Source organism: Crinia signifera, chromosome 3 (assembly GCF_055691185.1).
Source record: "Crinia signifera chromosome 3, ASM5569118v1, whole genome shotgun sequence".
NCBI classification, from domain to species: domain Eukaryota; kingdom Metazoa; phylum Chordata; class Amphibia; order Anura; family Myobatrachidae; genus Crinia; species Crinia signifera.
In genome coordinates this window covers 5,037,699-5,055,945 of record NC_139219.1, presented here as the reverse complement: position 1 = coordinate 5,055,945, position 18,247 = coordinate 5,037,699, and the positions used below count along the sequence as shown (strand labels likewise).

The following is an 18,247-nucleotide window of genomic DNA, read 5'->3' as shown; positions in this document are numbered from 1 at the left end:
TTTGGCTTGTTCTGCATGTTCGACCAGGATTCAAACATATTGCCTGTGGCATTGCAGTCGGACAATCTATTCATTGAATTCTCCAGGAATCCTCTATTGACTCCTCCAGTGCTTACCACTTCCTGTACGAGAATATTACCACTTCCTGTAGGAGGTGCTAACCACTTCCTGGAGAAGGATTTTACCACTTCCTGTAGGAGGTGCTAACCACTTCCTGGAGAAGGATCTTACCACTTCCTGTAGGAGGTGCTAACCACTTCCTGGAGAAGGATCTTACCACTTCCTGTAGGAGGTGCTAACCACTTCCTGGCACTATATCTGTGACATTATATTATATGTGCATTTGTAATAGGGACAGATATTGGAAGACCACCATCAAATGATGGCTGGACTTCCGCCACTGAAACTTTTGATGCAATGGTCACTAACCATCGCATCAAAAGAATTAGATAGAAAAAAATTCATATGATTGGCGCATGCGCAAAATAATCTTTTTTTTTCATACGCAGTCATCTTTAGCGGAGCCACGCATGTGCAGAAGCATTGCCACGTGGCTGGCTGGGGAGCGGGACCATCGGAACACCATTGAATGTTTACCATTTGTTGGCGGCAAACATCGGAATGCCATAAAACCACTACCATCGAAACAATTATTGGTAGTGAAACATTGCGATGCAATGCCCATCCCTAGTATGTAACGGATGTTAATAAGAAGTGAGGAACAACAAACCACAGGATGGGGGTGCCACGTCTTACTGATAGGAGAGCAGGCCGTGTCTGTGTCACATGCCCCCTGTGGCTGGTGAAGAGTTACAGGAGCCAGAAGTGTCACATGTAAGAAACGCTGGCTCTTCTGTGGGTAGGCATTACACCCCGCACGCCCGTCCTTCCCCGATGCGCTGTACGAGGGTCACTGCGCCATCCTGCCAGGAACCTGCTGACTGGACTAAGGGCTTTTCTTATTAGTCAGGTATTATTTTATTCTGGGTTACGCAGATGTGAAGTCGGCTATAAAGAAAATGAATTTCAAGCCGTCCAACCAGACTTTAAATCTGTCCCTATACAATGATCCGTCCTCTGTACGTCCTATCGCCTGACTGCAATATGCGCTCTGCGGCTGGTGCCGAGGGGACCGCGCGTGTCATTGCGGAGCGCATCTCGTCTATTATCGCACTGCGCCAGAACTGAGTTGTATGCATTATAATCGCATCTGGCCTTGCCTGGCAGGACCAGCATAGAAGCTAGGGGACAGATGAAATACGTATTAATCATATATATAGTATAGTAATCACAGTAACCTATGGGTCTGATTCTGAATCGCGTGCAGCGGCGTCGCGTTACGGCTGAAGCGGGGTCAGAATCACATTAGCGTCATATATATTCTCACACATTACCTTATTCTCTGCAGAACCTCTTACGCCGCTGACCTGTCAATCACCAGTGTTGCTTCTCACCGGACAGGCCAGCAAAATGGTGGCGGAAAGCCTGTTAGAGCGTCGCGACGTACCACCCTGGGGGGCATTGTGGCCATTAATTAACCGTTCCACCCGACATAAGCCCGGTGGCTGCTGGATGACAGCGATACGTCGCACACAGGAATAGTGAGACACTAGATAACCTATCCCACAACGCAGTTATAGCTGGGAGGCACAGGAGGCAGAGATGAGGCACAGGCGAGGAACAGGCACTATTACTTCACTCTGTCACCTGCGCTGGCACCTGGCCTCCCGCTGCTGCTGGCCGACACTGTCAGCAACTCGGCAATGTTCTGTAAATCAGGTCTATTATGTCGTTCTTATTTACTTAGATTCTGACCCCAATGTCTCTCACAGAATAACTGAATATGTGGCACTAACTGCTACTGCTACTGCAGGCACACGTTATACACAGCTCTGTGTATAAACTGCTGTAGTGGGCGACATCCGCTAACCTCCCTCCCAGATAGATCTGAGGTGATTTGCTAAAAGGAGCTTGGGGCAACTATGAATCAATGTGTGCGGAGCGCCAGCCCGGGCTGTGATAGACACACATTCATCTACAGATTGTCTGGCAGATATAGGGGGGGCAGTGGGGTGACAACAACTGGGTGTGGGGGGCTGGCACTGTGACAGAATTAGGCAGGGTCATTACACAGAGGTAACCCACCATGTTCTGTCACATTAGGGGACATTGGTGGATGATGCTGCAGATCAATATATCACAAAACACCCGACACATACACGCAAAGAGCAAAGCATTGTGCTCAGTACACAATGTGATGGCCTGCAGTCCCACTGGGGGACACAAGGGCCACACTGTACGTGACTGTACGTTCTATTACCCCGATGTTACCACCAAGTGCAAACACCTACCGGCTAATAGCCCCCCAATATATGATTACACATAATAACCAAACATATAAGGGCTGCATATTACATGAGGATACAGGGAGCCACAGACTGAGAGTTATATAGTGGGAGGAGCAGGGTCCCCAGCAGCACAGAGTATATCAGGAGATGAGGGATGTGTCAGTGAGGACAGGGCTGCATGTGACAGGGGCAGTGACATGATGTGAGGAGGGGAATGGAGGCAGCAGGGAGCCACAGACTGAGAGTTATATAGTGGGAGGAGCAGGGTCCCCAGCAGCACAGAGTATATCAGGAGATGAGGGATGTGTCAGTGAGGACAGGGCTGCATGTGACAGGGGCAGTGACATGATGTGAGGAGGGGAATGGGGGCAGCAGGAAGCCACAGACTGAGAGTTATATAGTGAGAGGAGCAAGGTCCCCAGCAGCACAGAGTATATCAGGAGATGAGTGATGTGTCAGTGAGGACAGGACTGCATGTGACAGGGGCAGTGACATGATGTGAGGAGGGGAATGGGGGCAGCAGGAAGCCACAGACTGAGAGTTATATCGTGGGAGGAGCAGGTTCTCCAGCAGCACAGAGTATATCAGGATATGAGGGATGTGTCAGTGAGGACAGGGCTGCATGTGACAGGGGCAGTGACATGATGTGAGGAGGGGAATGGGGGCAGCAGGAAGCCACAGACTGAGAGTTATATAGTGGGAGGAGCAGGGTCCCCAGCAGCACAGAGTATATCAGGAGATGAGGGATGTATCAGTGAGGACAGGGCTGCATGTGACAGGGGCAGTGACATGATGTGAGGAGGGGAATGGAGGCAGCAGGAAGCCACAGACTGAGGGTTATATAGTGGGAGGAGCAGGGTCCCCAGCAGCACAGAGAATATCAGGAGATGAGTGATGTGTCAGTGAGGACAAGGCTGCATGTGACAGGGGCAGTGACATGATGTGAGGAGGGGAATGGGGGCAGCAGAAAGCCACAGACTGAGAGTTATAAAGTGGGAGGAGCAGTGTCCCCAGCAGCACAGAGTATATCAGGAGATGAGTGATGTGTCAGTGAGGGCAGGGCTGCATGTGACAGTGACATGAGTAGGGGAATGGAGGCAGTAAGAATTAATAGGTTCCACCTGTCCGCCCTTGGCAAATACCCCCCCCCCCCCGCCCATGGTCTGTCCCCCCTTTGCACCTACCACCCCCCACAGCCACATCTTTGAGATAACTGTGCCTGTGTAACACACTATAAATCAGGGCGCACCAGTCACATGAACAGCGAGAGGAAAACGCTGTTCACACCAAACATGGCTGCTGTTCAGTCAGCTATCCTACAATATGCCTGTAGGAAACAATCTGTTGTATAAATGCTTAAATATTGTCCTTTACAAAGACTGCGTTACACCAATAATGTAACATAAAGCATTAACGTAAGTGCTAACATATTCCAAACACTCTGCAAACGACGTGATAATAAAACAGAAGGAGAATCGGGAAATTCAGCCTCCGTCTGAGACATCGGTGCAGTCGCGCAGTCTCGTGCGGTGCAATTGTTGTTACAGATGGGGAAAGTGCCCACTTCGGGCTGGATTTATTTCAATTAATGTTTTACATGAAAGCCTTTTTTTCCCCTCCACCTGAAAGGAGAAAGTTGATTTCAGCCGCCTGGTTAGTATTTCCTCAAGCATGGAACCATTTCAGAGAACATTCTGTTCCGTTATCTTCCTGTTATGAAGATCTTTAAGAGCTTAATGTTTCCTGCCTCCATTTAGGACCAGGGGACACCGCACATTCTTCTGAATGTCAATTAGACACTTACATTACAGGAGTGGTGCTAAAGTCATTCCAAAATCGTGGCCTCAATTAAATCTTTCTTCGTGTCCTTTGTCATATTTCCTAGCTTGTGGAATTCCACCCATTTAACACTTTCACGCATGGTGGCCGGCCGAGGGTGCACCCGTGTGTTTGCCAATCTTCGGTAGGATAAGGGTCTCCACCCCCCACCATCCTATGTGGATAACCTCCAATCCAATTTCATTCATGATGCCCCCTCTGTTCTACCAACTGTCCCGGGCTGGATTGGAGAGCCGGCATCTCTGCTGGGGGGGGCTGTCATGCTTACCGCTAACCAGCCTAGCCGTGAGTCACAGTCACAATGCGCCACATTGCGTTAGGGTGCCAAGTTGGCAGTGGAGGAAACAGCTATAATCTATTGGGTATATTTACTAAAATGGGAGTTCTATTGCCCCTAGCAACCAATCAGAATCAACTTATTTATACCCCTTTCAGACCACCAAATCACCCCGGGTTATTGCCGTGTTAACCTGGGTTGACCTGTGGTCTAAAAATGCCACAGCACCACGTCCCGTGTCGAGTAACCCAACATTTCAACCTTGGTCATGCCGGCGTCAATGACCCGCCAATAAGCCGGGTCGCTGCAGGAGCTTTCAGACCGCCACGCCAGGTTGCTCCCAGGACGGACCTGTATCCCAGGTACCTAAGGTTGACTTGTAAAGATAACATGGGCGCCTATTAGGAAGAGCAAGGGGAACGTAATCATCAAATGTGATGGACTTTGAACGTCGTTATGAGTGGCAATACTATGAGGGTATGACGGGGATTATATTTGGGGCTAATACGAGAAGGTCCACACAATCACAGAGGAAATACGAAAAATATTAATTTCTAAACTTTTTTTTTTATTTTCTGTTCCAGTCGTCGATTGTTTGAAATTTGTTTTTGTAAATAAAATTGATTCAAATTCATAACAAAAGTTTTTTTTTTTTACATATGATAAAGGTATAAAAATAGGGACATTTTCGTGAAATCCGTCATTTTATTCTGACAGCTACACACTTTATAGTGGTAAAACTATTTTTTCTTTAATTAGTAATTTAGAAGAAATAAAAATCAGATAAGCAGAACCTAGACTCAATTTGTGTTAGCCAGTGTTATCATTATTAATATTGGGAACAGTTCCATGAATATCTATGGTATAATGGATGACCAACTCAGAACTATCCTCAGCCGCGCTCTCTCTCCGCACCCTCAGCCGCGCTCTCTCTCCGCACCCTCAGCCACTCTCTCTCTCTCCGCACCCTCAGCCGCGCTCTCTCGCCACACCCTCCGCCGCGCTCTCTCTCTCCGCACCCTCAGCCGCGCTCTCTCTCTGCACCCTCAGCCGTGCTCTCTCTCCGCACCCTCAGCTGCGCTCTCTCTCTGCACCCTCAGCTGCGCTCTCTCTCTGCACCCTCAGCTGCGCTCTCTCTACGCACCCTCAGCCGCACTCTCTCTCCGCACCCTCAGCCGCACTCTCTCTCTCCGCACCCTCAGCCGCGCGCTCTTTCTGCACCCTCAGCTGCGCTCTCTCTCTGCACCCTCAGCCGCACTCTCTCTCCGCACCCTCAGCCGCACTCTCTCTCTCCGCACCCTCAGCTGCGCTCTCTCTCTGCACCCTCAGCCGCGCTCTCTCTCTGCACCCTCAGCTGCGCTCTCTCTCTGCACCCTCAGCTGCGCTCTCTCTACGCACCCTCAGCTGCGCTCTCTCTCTGCACCCTCAGCCGCGCTCTCTCTCTGCACCCTCAGCTGCGCTCTCTCTCTGCACCCTCAGCTGCGCTCTCTCTACGCACCCTCAGCCGCGCTCTCTTTCTGCACCCTCAGCCGCGCTCTCTCTACGCACCCTCAGCTGAGCTCTCTCTCTGCACCCTCAGCCGCGCTCTCTCTCTGCACCCTCAGCTGCGCTCTCTCTCTGCACCCTCAGCTGCGCTCTCTCTACGCACCCTCAGCCGCGCTCTCTCTCTCTGCACCCTCAGCCGCACTCTCTTTCTGCACCCTCAGCAATTCTGCTAACGAAGTTACACGTAAATATTTTAATCTGACACAAATAACAGCAATGGATGTGAGCGCCAAGCGGATAATCTCCTTATCACACCGTGTGAACCTTAGCCGCGGCCTAGGTCTGAGCCTCCTGTACAAGGCAGGACCCCTGTCCCTAAAAAAGGGCCAACAGGGGGATGGGGAGGAGGAGGAGGAGGGGGGAAGAGGATGAAGTGAAGTGTTCTCAGACCTCCGTATCTACATAAAGGAGATTAGAGGAGACAGCGTTCCATTTTACAACTCAATCATATTGTGTTAGCATGCGCTTATCCGAGCGCGGACAAAATTGAAAGAGAAATAAGAAAAGGCTGCGGCAGATAGGAGGCAGGAGAGCGCGGCGTGAGCAATTTCCATGGATATAAAAGGATGCTAATGGCGGCTGCTGTCATTCTTAAAAAGGGCTATTAGGCCACCGTCATCCGTTCTTGTGTCCTTCTGCTTCTCTAACTAAAGTCACATATGCCTAATGCTATTGTCCCTCAGATAAGGCTTCACAACAAATGCCGCTCGCCTAATTCCATTTGCTGATAAAGGCGGCCAGAGATGCGCTTACACTTCTTGCCGTTACCTACGAGTTTTCTTTTTTTTGTGATCTCGATAATAAAAAATACAAAAAAAAAAATACAAAACTTAATCCGGTAACAGACAAAAGACACAGAGAATGTTTTGTTTCCCCTATAAGTGATCTGAACGTCATAGCGCGTGGAGGACTGCGGGGAGAGTCGGAGTAACCAGATGCAATCAGCCCGGGGATGCTGCCATATTTCTCCGAAAGTCAGTCACACAATTAGGGGCTGATTCGCAGTTTGCCGTATTTTTTATTTTTTTGGTGCAAATTGTGCTTTTTTTCGGTTTAGTGCAGGTGCACAAACCTCTTCTGTCTGCATGTGGAATTGCGCACGTTTTGCAGTTACGACTACTTACGTTTAGAGACAAAAAAAGTGCCAGCATTGACTGTGGGGCATTTCTGGTGCATTCGTATTCCTGCGTCTAATGCAGACTACGACAAAGATGCATCTGCTAGGACGCAACCCTGCTGCAAACTGCACACTGATGACGGCGACAGTGGATGTCCGTATTTAACTATTGAATTAGCGCTTTTCCATCAGGCTTTCGGTATATTTGACATGGTTAATGCCACTAAGTATTTATTGGTAACACCATCCAGCCCCATACACGTGAGACTTCATTACAGTACTATATGTGCCCCTTATTGTGTCTGTAGCATCCTCACGTATAAACCTGATGCTGCAAAACTGGCGCACACACGGTGCTGGACGCACTGTGATTTGTCTAAATCTGCAAACCCATCTTTTTACGGCACATTTTACATTCACGTTTTAGATGCAATATGCGTTCCACTCTACATCAGCGCCATAAAGACGCTTTCTCCGCCCTCACGTAACATCGGAGCCGTCCCCTCATCTCACACATCCGTCATGGCGGCTCTCAGTCAGCGTGGTCGGAAATCCACAACGGTTGCGCTTGATATAAATATCAGAGAGACAAAGTTGTTTCAAATGATTATTTACATTGTAGCACGCCTGACCTGCGCAACCTGCGTTATTTCAAAGAGGTCATGTGACGTTAAACCGTACTGCGTCCATTCATTCCAACGTATAGAGTCTATAGTGAGAGGTAGCCAGCTCCCGGTGACACATCTGCGAGCGTCAATCATTCCGCGTGTCAGCACCGCGCCGTCACTCTTGAACAGTCTGAAATCTCGGTCCGTGCCCATCACATTTGCCCTTTAGCATTGTGGAGACCCCTCTGCAATTTGATTTTTGTCATCTGTGGCTAAATAGTGCAAAGCGCAGATTATATCACTGACCTTCCCTTATCGGGAAGCACAGGAGAGAATTGTCCTCTTTTTCTATTTAGTCTCTTAACATAAATGGGGTCAAATGGGCCACAGCCGTTTCCAAGGCTACTGGCCGGATGGGAAAATTCCTTTCTTTCACCGTGAAGTCAACTTAAAAATCTATTGGTATTGTTACTTGTTTTTCTAAGGAAATGATAATCTGCAGCACAGGGGGCGGTAAGCAAATACCTATCTCTGGGTGATACATCGGGCGGCTCACATGATAGGGGCCCGTGTTCTCTAAGACACCTACCGAATATACTGGGCCAATTAGGGGTGATGTGACCAGGACTCGGGGTCCAAAATAACATGTTATATTAGATGTCAACACGCGTAGGTAAAGATGTTGCCTATAATAACACACTGTAGATGTGGGGGCCCCTAATCCGTTGGTGACCCCTTTTACCCCAATATGCCCCAGATACCTAGGCACAGCTCGTTGGAACACAAACAAGATGGCGGCATCCATCAACCATCCCTTAAACACACAAGTTTAACGCTAAGCAAGAGTCAAACCAGTAATCCCAGGAAGGAGTATAACATGTAATGGTTGGGACTGGAAAGGTATAAATATAAATAACATTTGTGGCAAATGGAGACTAAGGGCCAGATGTATCAAGCCTCAAAAAGTGATAAAATGGAGAGTCATAAACAACCAGCCATTCAGCTCCTAACTGTCATATTACTGACTGGGTTTGAAAAAAATGACAGATAGGAGCTGATTGGCTGGTTGTCTCCATTTTGTAACTATTTGATGCTTGATACATCTGGCACTAAAGCTGGGTACACACTATACGATTCTGTCAATGAATCATATCGTTAACGATATCGTCAGAGCTCCAGAAAGAACGATATAGCACATATACACTGGAATATATGCAGGATAATATCGTTATTGTGTATATCGCAGATCATCTACTAATCGGCAGACAGTATTTATTACTGGTCGTTCCTGTGTCATTTATTTAATATCATTTCATTGCTTTATTTAGGGTTGATAATGTTAATTTTGCGGCACCTGATAACAGCGGCTCTCTCCGTGTCTCTCTCTGTGGCTCTCTCTGTGTCTCTCTCTCTGTGTCTCTCTCTGGGTCTCTCTCCGTGTCTCTCTCTGTGGCTCTCTCTGTGGCTCTCTCTGTGTCTCTCTCTGTGGCTCTCTCTGTGGCTCTCTCTGTCTCTCTCTATCTGTAGCTCTCTCTGTCTCTCTCTCTGTGGTTCTCTCTGTCTCTCTCTCTCTCTCTCTGTGGCTCTCTCTCTGTGGCTCTATCTGTGGTTCTCTCCGTGGCTCTCTCTTGCTGTTTTTCCTGCTTTTTGGCCTAAACACACCCTGCTAAATATTACGCATCGCTGTGTCTCACTAAGGTAAGGATGGGGAACCTTCGCCCCCCCCCCCAGCTGTTGTTGAACTACACATCCCAGCATGCCCTGCAACAGTTTTAGTATAGACAAATAGCAAAACTGTAGCAGGGCATGCTGGGATGTGTAGATTTTATCAACAGCTGGAGGGTGGAAGGTCTCTTATCCCTGCCCTAAGGGGTCAGAGGGTTCTAAAACAGATGAAGGGACTTCCAATCAGATAATTGGGCAGAGGATTAGAGGTGAATCTGCTGTGTAACCTCCAGTCCTGCAATGGCGGCTCATTGTTCTGTATTAGGGAGTGTGGGGGGGGGGGGGGGGGGGCGATTACTCCCGTTCCCTACATAACACCAAGGCTTTCTCCTCTGTTTAACCAAAACTTCCCCGCAGTGGTAACGACTCTGCTGAGCACCGCGTTCACCTGCATTGATTTGGAATGAGAAAATAGGGCTAAATGCAGTAAGTGGGCTGCAATTTAAGCGGCGGGGGATCCGAGGAGATAAATATTTATCGAGTTGGACGTTGTGTCTGAAGATATATATGTCTCACGTCTAGCGTTACGTGCTCCAGCCAGCCCGTCCGCCCTTAAACGAAAGCGATGTGAGCACCCAAAGCGATGTAATGGGCTTGTGTGTGCGCGCGGGCCGGGGAGGCTGATTTCAGCTGGTCTGTCTGCGTCTCCTTCTATCAGGCCTGCATGTTCTAATCAAAGTGAATGGGAGACCTGGGCTGCTGCCGTGTGTGTGACTGGGAGCGTGATTGTTCCACTTACATTCGCTGCTTGCAGGTAGCGAGCCAAGGAACCGGCTTCACCTCCTGAACCAGCTCCAACTTCATTTAAGTCCCTTATTAGGACAACAGCGTAAGACAAAGTAGCCGGTGAGGTGTAATACAGACTGATGTTTAAATTAGTTTACAATTTGCTTGGCTTCATCGGGAGCTAACTCTGAACAGAGCCATTCAGGGATGTCAGCTGCGCGCCCACCGCTGTAACAAATCGCTGCCCGAACGATGGACAACTAATGACTTCAAATTAGCTCCACTGCGATATTGCCTGACAGTTCGTTACGATTGTTAGCAACATAGCGGGCATATCATGACCAATAAATTGCTTTCACTTGGGGCTGGGAAAGGAACTTCCATCAATTTGATTAAAGAAATTACTGCAGCATCCAGCGAATAAAGAATAATATAGAGGAGTAAGCGGAAGTTATGCGCAGCGCCGGAACACGCGGCTCAAACTACTGGAAGACCCCCAGCATGCGCAGAAGACCCCTGGCATGCGCAGAAGACCCAAGCATGCGCAGAAGACCCCCAGCATGCGCAGAAGACCCCCCGGCATGCGCAGAAGACCCCCAGCATGCGCAGAAGACCCCCAGCATGCGCAGAAGACCCTCCGGCATGCGCAGAAGACCCCCGGCATGCGCAGAAGACCCCCGGCATGCGCAGAAGACCCCTGGCATGCGCAGAAGACCCCCGGCATGCGCAGAAGACCCCCAGCATGCGCAGAAGACCCTCCGGCATGCGCAGAAGACCCCTGGCATGCGCAGAAGACCCCCAGCATGCGCAGAAGACCCCTGGCATGCGCAGAAGACCCCCGGCATGCGCAGAAGACCCCCCAGCATGCGCAGAAGACCCCCCCGGCATGCACAGAAGACCCCCGGCATGCACAGAAGACCCCCGGCATGCGCAGAAGACCCTCCGGCATGCGCAGAAGACCCCCGGCATGCACAGAAGACCCCCGGCATGCGCAGATGACCCCCAGCGCAACCTTTCCCAGATCCGGAGGCTCTTGGCGAGCGCTCTCTAGTACTTTGTACAATAGTTGGTCATTAAATTGGTGGATAACAGCGCCAAATACAGTGCGCTTCGGTGTATGATTTTATCAAAAGCTACGCGCTGTAATCTCCGGATCCACTAGGAACTGTACGGCACTAATTACTAATTAATTATTTTGTTGAATTTTGTTTTTCTTGGCGGGCCAGCCCAACCCCGAGACAGAAGCCAATGTTTTAGCGCTCTCAGGCGTGGATTTGAAACATAGCGTTCACTCAGGTTCTTTGAAAGTGTTTTGCTTTTATGAATACAGCGGACTGTAGCCCCCGTTACACAGGTGACATAGGCTGTGCGGGATTCTAAAACTTCTATCTCAGTGCCACAAAGCGAGAGAATATGGGGGAAATTTACTAAAGGAAATTTGTAAAAAAATAGGTGTATTTGTATCCAGAAATACACTTATTTTTGACATTTACTATCCCGAAAATACGGCAATTCGTATTCATATTGATGTGCTATCAATACGAATTGCCGTATTTCTGGCAGGTACAGATCTGTGCAGATGGCCAATATGAGCGATAACGTGCCTGAACTCGCACTCAACCACAACACTCCCATAATACATCCACAAGATGGACGCTTCTGATTATCCACCGCGCAGTCATCGACCTCTCAATGGATGCACTGTCATTGGATTGTCCTGTCATTGGATGCACTGTCATTGGATTGTCCTGTCATTGGATGCACTGTCATTGGATTGTCCTGTCACTGGATTGTCCTGTCATTGGATTGTCCTGTCATTGGATGCACTGTCATTGGCTTGTCCTGACACTGGATTGTCCTGTCATTGGATTGTCCTGTCATTGGATGCACTGTCATTGGATTGTCCTGTCATTGGATTGTACTGCCATTGGATTGTCCTGTCATTGGATGCACTGTCATTGGATTGTCCTGTCACTGGATTGTACTGTCATTGGATTGTCCTGCCATTGGATTGTACTGCCATTGGATGCACTGTCATTGGCTTGTCCTGACACTGGATTGTCCTGTCATTGGATTGTCCTGTCATTGGATGCACTGTCATTGGATTGTCCTGTCACTGGATTGTCCGGTCATTGGATTGTCCTGTCATTAGATTGTCCTGTCATTGGATTGTACTGCAATTGGATTGTCCTGTCATTGGATGCACTGTCATTGGATTGTCCTGTCACTGGATTGTCCTGTCATTGGATTGTCCTGCCATTGGATTGTCCTGTCATTGGATGCACTGTCATTGGATTGTCCTGTCATTGGATGCACTGTCATTGGATTGTCCTGTCACTGGATTGTCCTGTCACTGGATTGTCCTGTCATTGGATGCACTGTCATTGGCTTGTCCTGACACTGGATTGTCCTGTCACTGGATTGTCCTGTCATTGGATGCACTGACACTAGATTGTCCTGTCATCAGATGCACTGTCACTGGATTGTCCTGTCATTGGATGCACTGTCATTAGATGCACTGTCACTGTATTGTCCTGTCATTGGATGCACTGTCACTGGATTGTCCTGTCATCAGATGCACTGTCACTGGATTGTCCTGTCATTGGATGCACTGTCACTGGATTGTCCTGTCATTGGATGCACTGTCACTGGATTGTCCTGTCATTGGATGCACTGACACTGGATTGTCCTGTCACTGGATTGTCCTGTCATCGGATGCACTGTCATTGGATTGTGCTGTCATTGGATGCACTGTCACTGGATTGTCCTGTCATTGGATGCACTGTCACTGGATTGTCCTGTCATTGGATTGTCCTGTCATTAGATGCACTGACACTGGATTGTCCTGTCATCGGATGCACTGAGATTTCATACAGAATGATAACAATAATATTCAGGCAATATTGAAACTTTTCCTGTAAACTAATAAAGACCTTTTTCAATCTCTGGGAAATGTGTTCCTGCCATCCATCCGCACAAAGCAAACAATTACTTATATTATTTGCAGAAATATGTTATGTCATGTTTATATTACAATATATCCGTCTCACTACTTCATTTCCCAAAGCGCAAGTATCGAGAAGGTATTTATTGAGTGACTGCTGCGGCAGAGTGATGGGGCTGTTGTATGAAGCATGTTTCTGCCCACAAATCCCAATAAACCTTTTATTTCTTCCACTCCCTCGTGATTGCTTTAGAGGAGTAACGCGGCGGAGGTGACAGATTTGCAGTATGGAGGAATTCCTGAAGTTTTGGAGCCGCTTGTGAAATATTATTGTACAATAAAAGAGCAAAGTTGTTAAATAGAGAATCGGAAGGCGGCAGCTGGCGTTCGGAGGATTAACGCCGCAGTCGCGGACGTATATCCTCGGCCGTTCAGCTGAACACCTCTAAAAATATTGCAGAATTTGTAGTATGGTTTTAACATGAGCCTTTTAGTAAAACATTCTTTTGTTATAGAATCTTTGCAGTGAAAGGACCCTTAAAAAATGTTCTGCCGCCACCCTGGCACCTCCGCCCACAAATCAGCGTCCTACGGTAGAGGTGTAGTGGAGCTCGAAATATATGAGAGAGTTTTAAACAAAATGTCTTGTGTAGCGCCGCTGATCGTGCCGGACCTGATCGCTCATCCGCAGAGTTGCAGAGGATTGCGAGTGGATAGCCGCCAACCAGACAGAAAAGGAAACGCCCCCCGCGCAAATCTGCAAATGAATGGTGAAACTATTTCAGACCGCTACCCACCCGCAGATCCATATGCAATTCCCGAATCATCATATGATTTCTCCAGTCTGTGCAAATAACTCTTGACACGAGGGGCCAAATGTAATAGGGTGTAAGAATCAGAACGTCAGAGGTTTTCAGAGAGTTTTACCATTTTTTTTGGAAAGTGTCAATCATTTACATGGCAAAATCCACCTGGTTTTTTTCAGTGTAAATGATTTTAAAAAAAATGGAAAAGCTCTCCAAAAATCTGTCACTTTTTAGGTTTCACACCCTATTACATTTGGCCCCTACCAGTCATCCGCAACAGAATCAGGCTGGTTGAGGCCGGCGCTGGCGTCGCACATTATCCCTGAAATCGCCTGGGCAGGATTGCAGTTTTTCTGACACACCCAGAAAACGTATGTTTCTGTCAGTCAGATTGCGGCTTCCTGTCAGTCAGATTGCGGTTTCCTCTCAGTCAGATTGCGGTTTCCTCTCAGTCAGATTGTGGCTTCCTGTCAGTCAGATTGCGGCTTCCTGTCAGTCAGATTGCGGCTTCCTGTCAGTCAGATTGCGGCTTCCTGTCAGTCAGATTGCGGCTTCCTGTCAGTCAGATTGCAGCTTCCTGTCAGTCAGATTGCAGCTTCCTGTTAGTCAGATTGCGATTACGATCCACATGCTTTTTATGTTGCTATTTCCCCTTGCGCGTGTGAAGTCATTCCATAATCGAATGGATTGTGAATTCACACAAAAGCTAATAAGAAGCCACTGTTGTGGGATGCACCAACGGTCATCCTATCATTCACTGCGCCAGTGTCCCAATCGCCGCCATTGCAGGCCAGGTTTTAAGGATATCTATGCATGAGCACCACTTTGCTCACCACTGGGCTCAAGTATGGATATCCCTAAAAGCTGGCCTGTAATGACAGAGCTTGGGGTACTCTGCACTTGGCATTTGCATAAATTTGGGTGACCACCCATACAAGAGTTCGCCTCAGCACCCTAGTGAATTCACAGGCTGCATTGCCAAAAATATTGGTCCGGCTGACAAAATGGCTGTGTGTCTAGTTGGCGGTTCTCCTCTAATTACACCGGGGAACTTGCAGATACGGGCAGGGATTTGTATCCCAGCCAATCAGTGTTGCTTTAGTCATCTGGAAATAGCAAGAACGGCTTTAGCATACATTAGATAATATGTAGTTATACCGAAACTGCAAATCGATCAAATTAAAGGGATTAAATTAGCGAAACCTTCATAAATACTCAAAAAAGGTTCAAGAATGGAGACAAGTATTTGGATTTCAGAGAAAGGCGCCCACCTTGTCCTGTTACAAACATCAGCAGCGTCGGAAATCAAACAGCGGCTGTGCCGCAAAGAATTATACAAAGGGTTTCATTTGCGAACCCGTGTAAACGCTGGTTTCCATATCGGTGTCGGAGAAGCGATGTCTTTGCACCAACAATGATATTGCTGCCCTGATGTTAACACTCATGTACAATACAATCTTTATTTGAGCGTCCTGTGTGTTTTGCTAGAAGACATATTTCCGCGTGTGACACGGATTGATGTCAGATAGATACATACATGCATCTGACATATCATCGGCATTTGTAAAGAGGCTGGCGCAGAATGAAAAAGGGACACCCCACGGATGAAGATGGATGTTAGCGTCTGTATGTGCCGTGCGCAGGATTACTGCGACCTAACTGTAGCCAACATGACAGTGTCATACCTGGAATATGCTTGGCCCAGCCAATTATTACAACCAGCTCCCGGTCAGCCAGGTCGCACAGTGTAGTCAGAGCCTTGATGTCGCTGTCGGGAATGGTTGGGTCAGGCATGGCGTAGATCTTCTCCGGCTCCGCCACCAGCAAATGCGAGACAATCTTGTTATCTGTAAGAAATAGACCACAGCATGGTACGATCAATAGCAGGATCTCTCTGTTTCCAAAAATACAGCAATCATCTGTGTCTCATCCTACTTGAGGACCTTCCATACATCATAAAGCGAGATGGGAGACATGGCTTTCCTGAGAGGCAGAGCTTAAAAATATCACCGTGAAGACCGCAGTTTATTACATGCTGCAAACAATGCCGCTCCCTGACATAGATCTTTCATTATTATTATTTTTTTCCAAGCATCTGAGTTATTAGGAAATCATCCGGTTTTATGTTCCGGCCGAGATTTAATGCAAAAAGTATTAAATGACTCAAATTCCCACACGTGCTGTAACAGATAAAACGCTAACAAACGAGTAACAGATTACCTTTAGCATTACGGCGGGGCGTAATAAATGAATGTACAACGCTATACGCATTATCTTGCTGTTGGAGAACTGGTTACATTTTGAGTTATCTTTTCGCTTGTACAATTGCCGCTGGTTCCTGCTGTTCTTTTACGCTTAATGCCAGTGGCTTAAGCATGCAAATGAGACGGAGGAGGCAGGTTACGCAGACAATCTGCTGGCGTAGAAAGTCAGGCAAAAGGTAATTATGGCATTTTCTGACTGCGGAAATGATTATTTGATTATTGGAGTACAACATTTAAAGAGGAAATAACCGATCAATCGTAACGAGCTTTTAAAAGCTGTTTGTTTCAAGCACAAAGGACAATGGCCCTTATTCAGATCTGAGCACAGTACAAATTTACAGATTTGAGCACAGTAGATTTGTGTGAGTTATTTTGTTTCTGTGCAGGGTAAATACTGGCTGCTTTATTTTTTAGATTTCAGTTTGAACACACCCCACCCAAATTTAACTCTCTCTGCACATGTTACATCAGCCCCACCTGCAGTGCACATGGTTTTTACCATTTTCCAAACCAATTTGTACTGCGATAAGGGCCAATGTACAGTGTCAACACATTTATCTAAATACAGGTTATATAAGCTGACATTTCCCGCAGGAATTTATTTGTTTTTCATTGGAGGATGTTTTGTGACTTTTGCCAAAATCAAGATGCACTATATACAGTTATATATACAATAACCCCCCCATTGAGCAGAGAGAACTAGTGATGTGAATTGGAATAAGAGCTGTTTGTGTACTCAGCATTATCATATTGATTATATCAGGAACAGCTGCAACAATCCTGGAAAAACCGATATATGTGCGTTACTGGGACGACCCTGGGACAGCTCCGCATCACATACATTAAACTGCATAAACATATTTATATCATACACGTATAACAGTGGTGCTGGGAAGGGGGGAGATTCCAGATATTTACAAAAACAAATTGAACATAATCATCTTAAACCGTATTTTGAAACAACCGATAAAAAGACAGAATAGATGCTAAGCAAATATTTGCTAAACGCACAGAATTTTGAAGCAGATTTACAAAGCCGTGGAGAGAGGTAAAGTACCATCTACCCAGCTCCTAACTGTCATTTTCCACACACAGCCTGCAACATGGCAGCTAGGAGCTGATGACATTTTTATACAGTATGTGAGGTTATTTAAGGGCAGGATTATGTTAAAATCCCCTAAATATTTGTATCAAAACTTTTCTAACATTGGCCTATATTTAAGGCAGGAAGGGGAATGATTTCTCTGCACGAACCCTTCGCAGTTATGTTACAGGAGACAAACGCTCCGTGTGGACTTTCTGACAGCGTAACGAGACCTTTAGGTCCAGAAAGGTCTTTTTGAGTTAAACGTTCTCATCTTTCCTATTACACAACCACAGCCTCCTGATAATTCTACACCCCCTCCCCCGCCAGTGAGCAGGGCTGATGGAATTGTACTGGGAGTACTGGTATTGAGGCCATGGAATAGCCATGAGCGCTGTTTCCACGTAAGATGGGCTTATTTAATGTTTTCCTAATTGGAATCAATAAGTCCTAGTTTTCTGCCACATTTCTGTTCTGTGCGCACAGTCACATAGGAAAAGCTGAGAGGCCGCGCCGGGGAACAAGGGGCGCTGCGGCCTGATATCTGTGCGCACAGTCACATAGGAAAAGCTGAGAGGCCGCGCCAGGGAACAAGGGGCGCTGCGGCCTGATATCTGTGCACACAGTCACATAGGAAAAGCTGAGAGGCCGCGCCGGGGAACAAGGGGCGCTGCGGCCTGATATCTGTGCACACAGTCACATAGGAAAAGCTGAGAGGCTGCGCCAGGGAACAAGGGGCGCAGCGGCCTGATATCTGTGCACACAGTCACATAGGAAAAGCTGAGAGGCCGCGCCAGGGAACAAGGGGCGCAGCGGACTGATATCTGTGCACACAGTCACATAGGAAAAGCTGAGAGGCCGAGCCGGGGAACAAGGGGTGCTGCGGCCTGATATCTGTGCACACAGTCACATAGGAAAAGCTGAGAGGCCGCGCCAGGGAACAAGGGGCGCAGCGGCCTGATAT

The 18,247-nt window shown here is 47.6% G+C and overlaps 1 protein-coding gene across 9 annotated transcripts in view; it reads right to left on the bottom strand.

The window, feature by feature from the left end:
* The window catches only part of ESRRG (estrogen related receptor gamma), a 705,684-nt gene that overhangs the window by 34,176 nt on the left and 653,261 nt on the right, over window positions 1-18,247 (bottom strand). For all 9 annotated transcript variants that reach the window (XM_083175157.1, XM_083175155.1, XM_083175150.1 and 6 more), the window contains one exon: window positions 15,621-15,782. In XM_083175157.1, coding sequence (XP_083031283.1) covers window positions 15,621-15,782 — 162 coding nt within the window. The remainder of the gene's footprint in view (window positions 1-15,620; window positions 15,783-18,247) is intronic.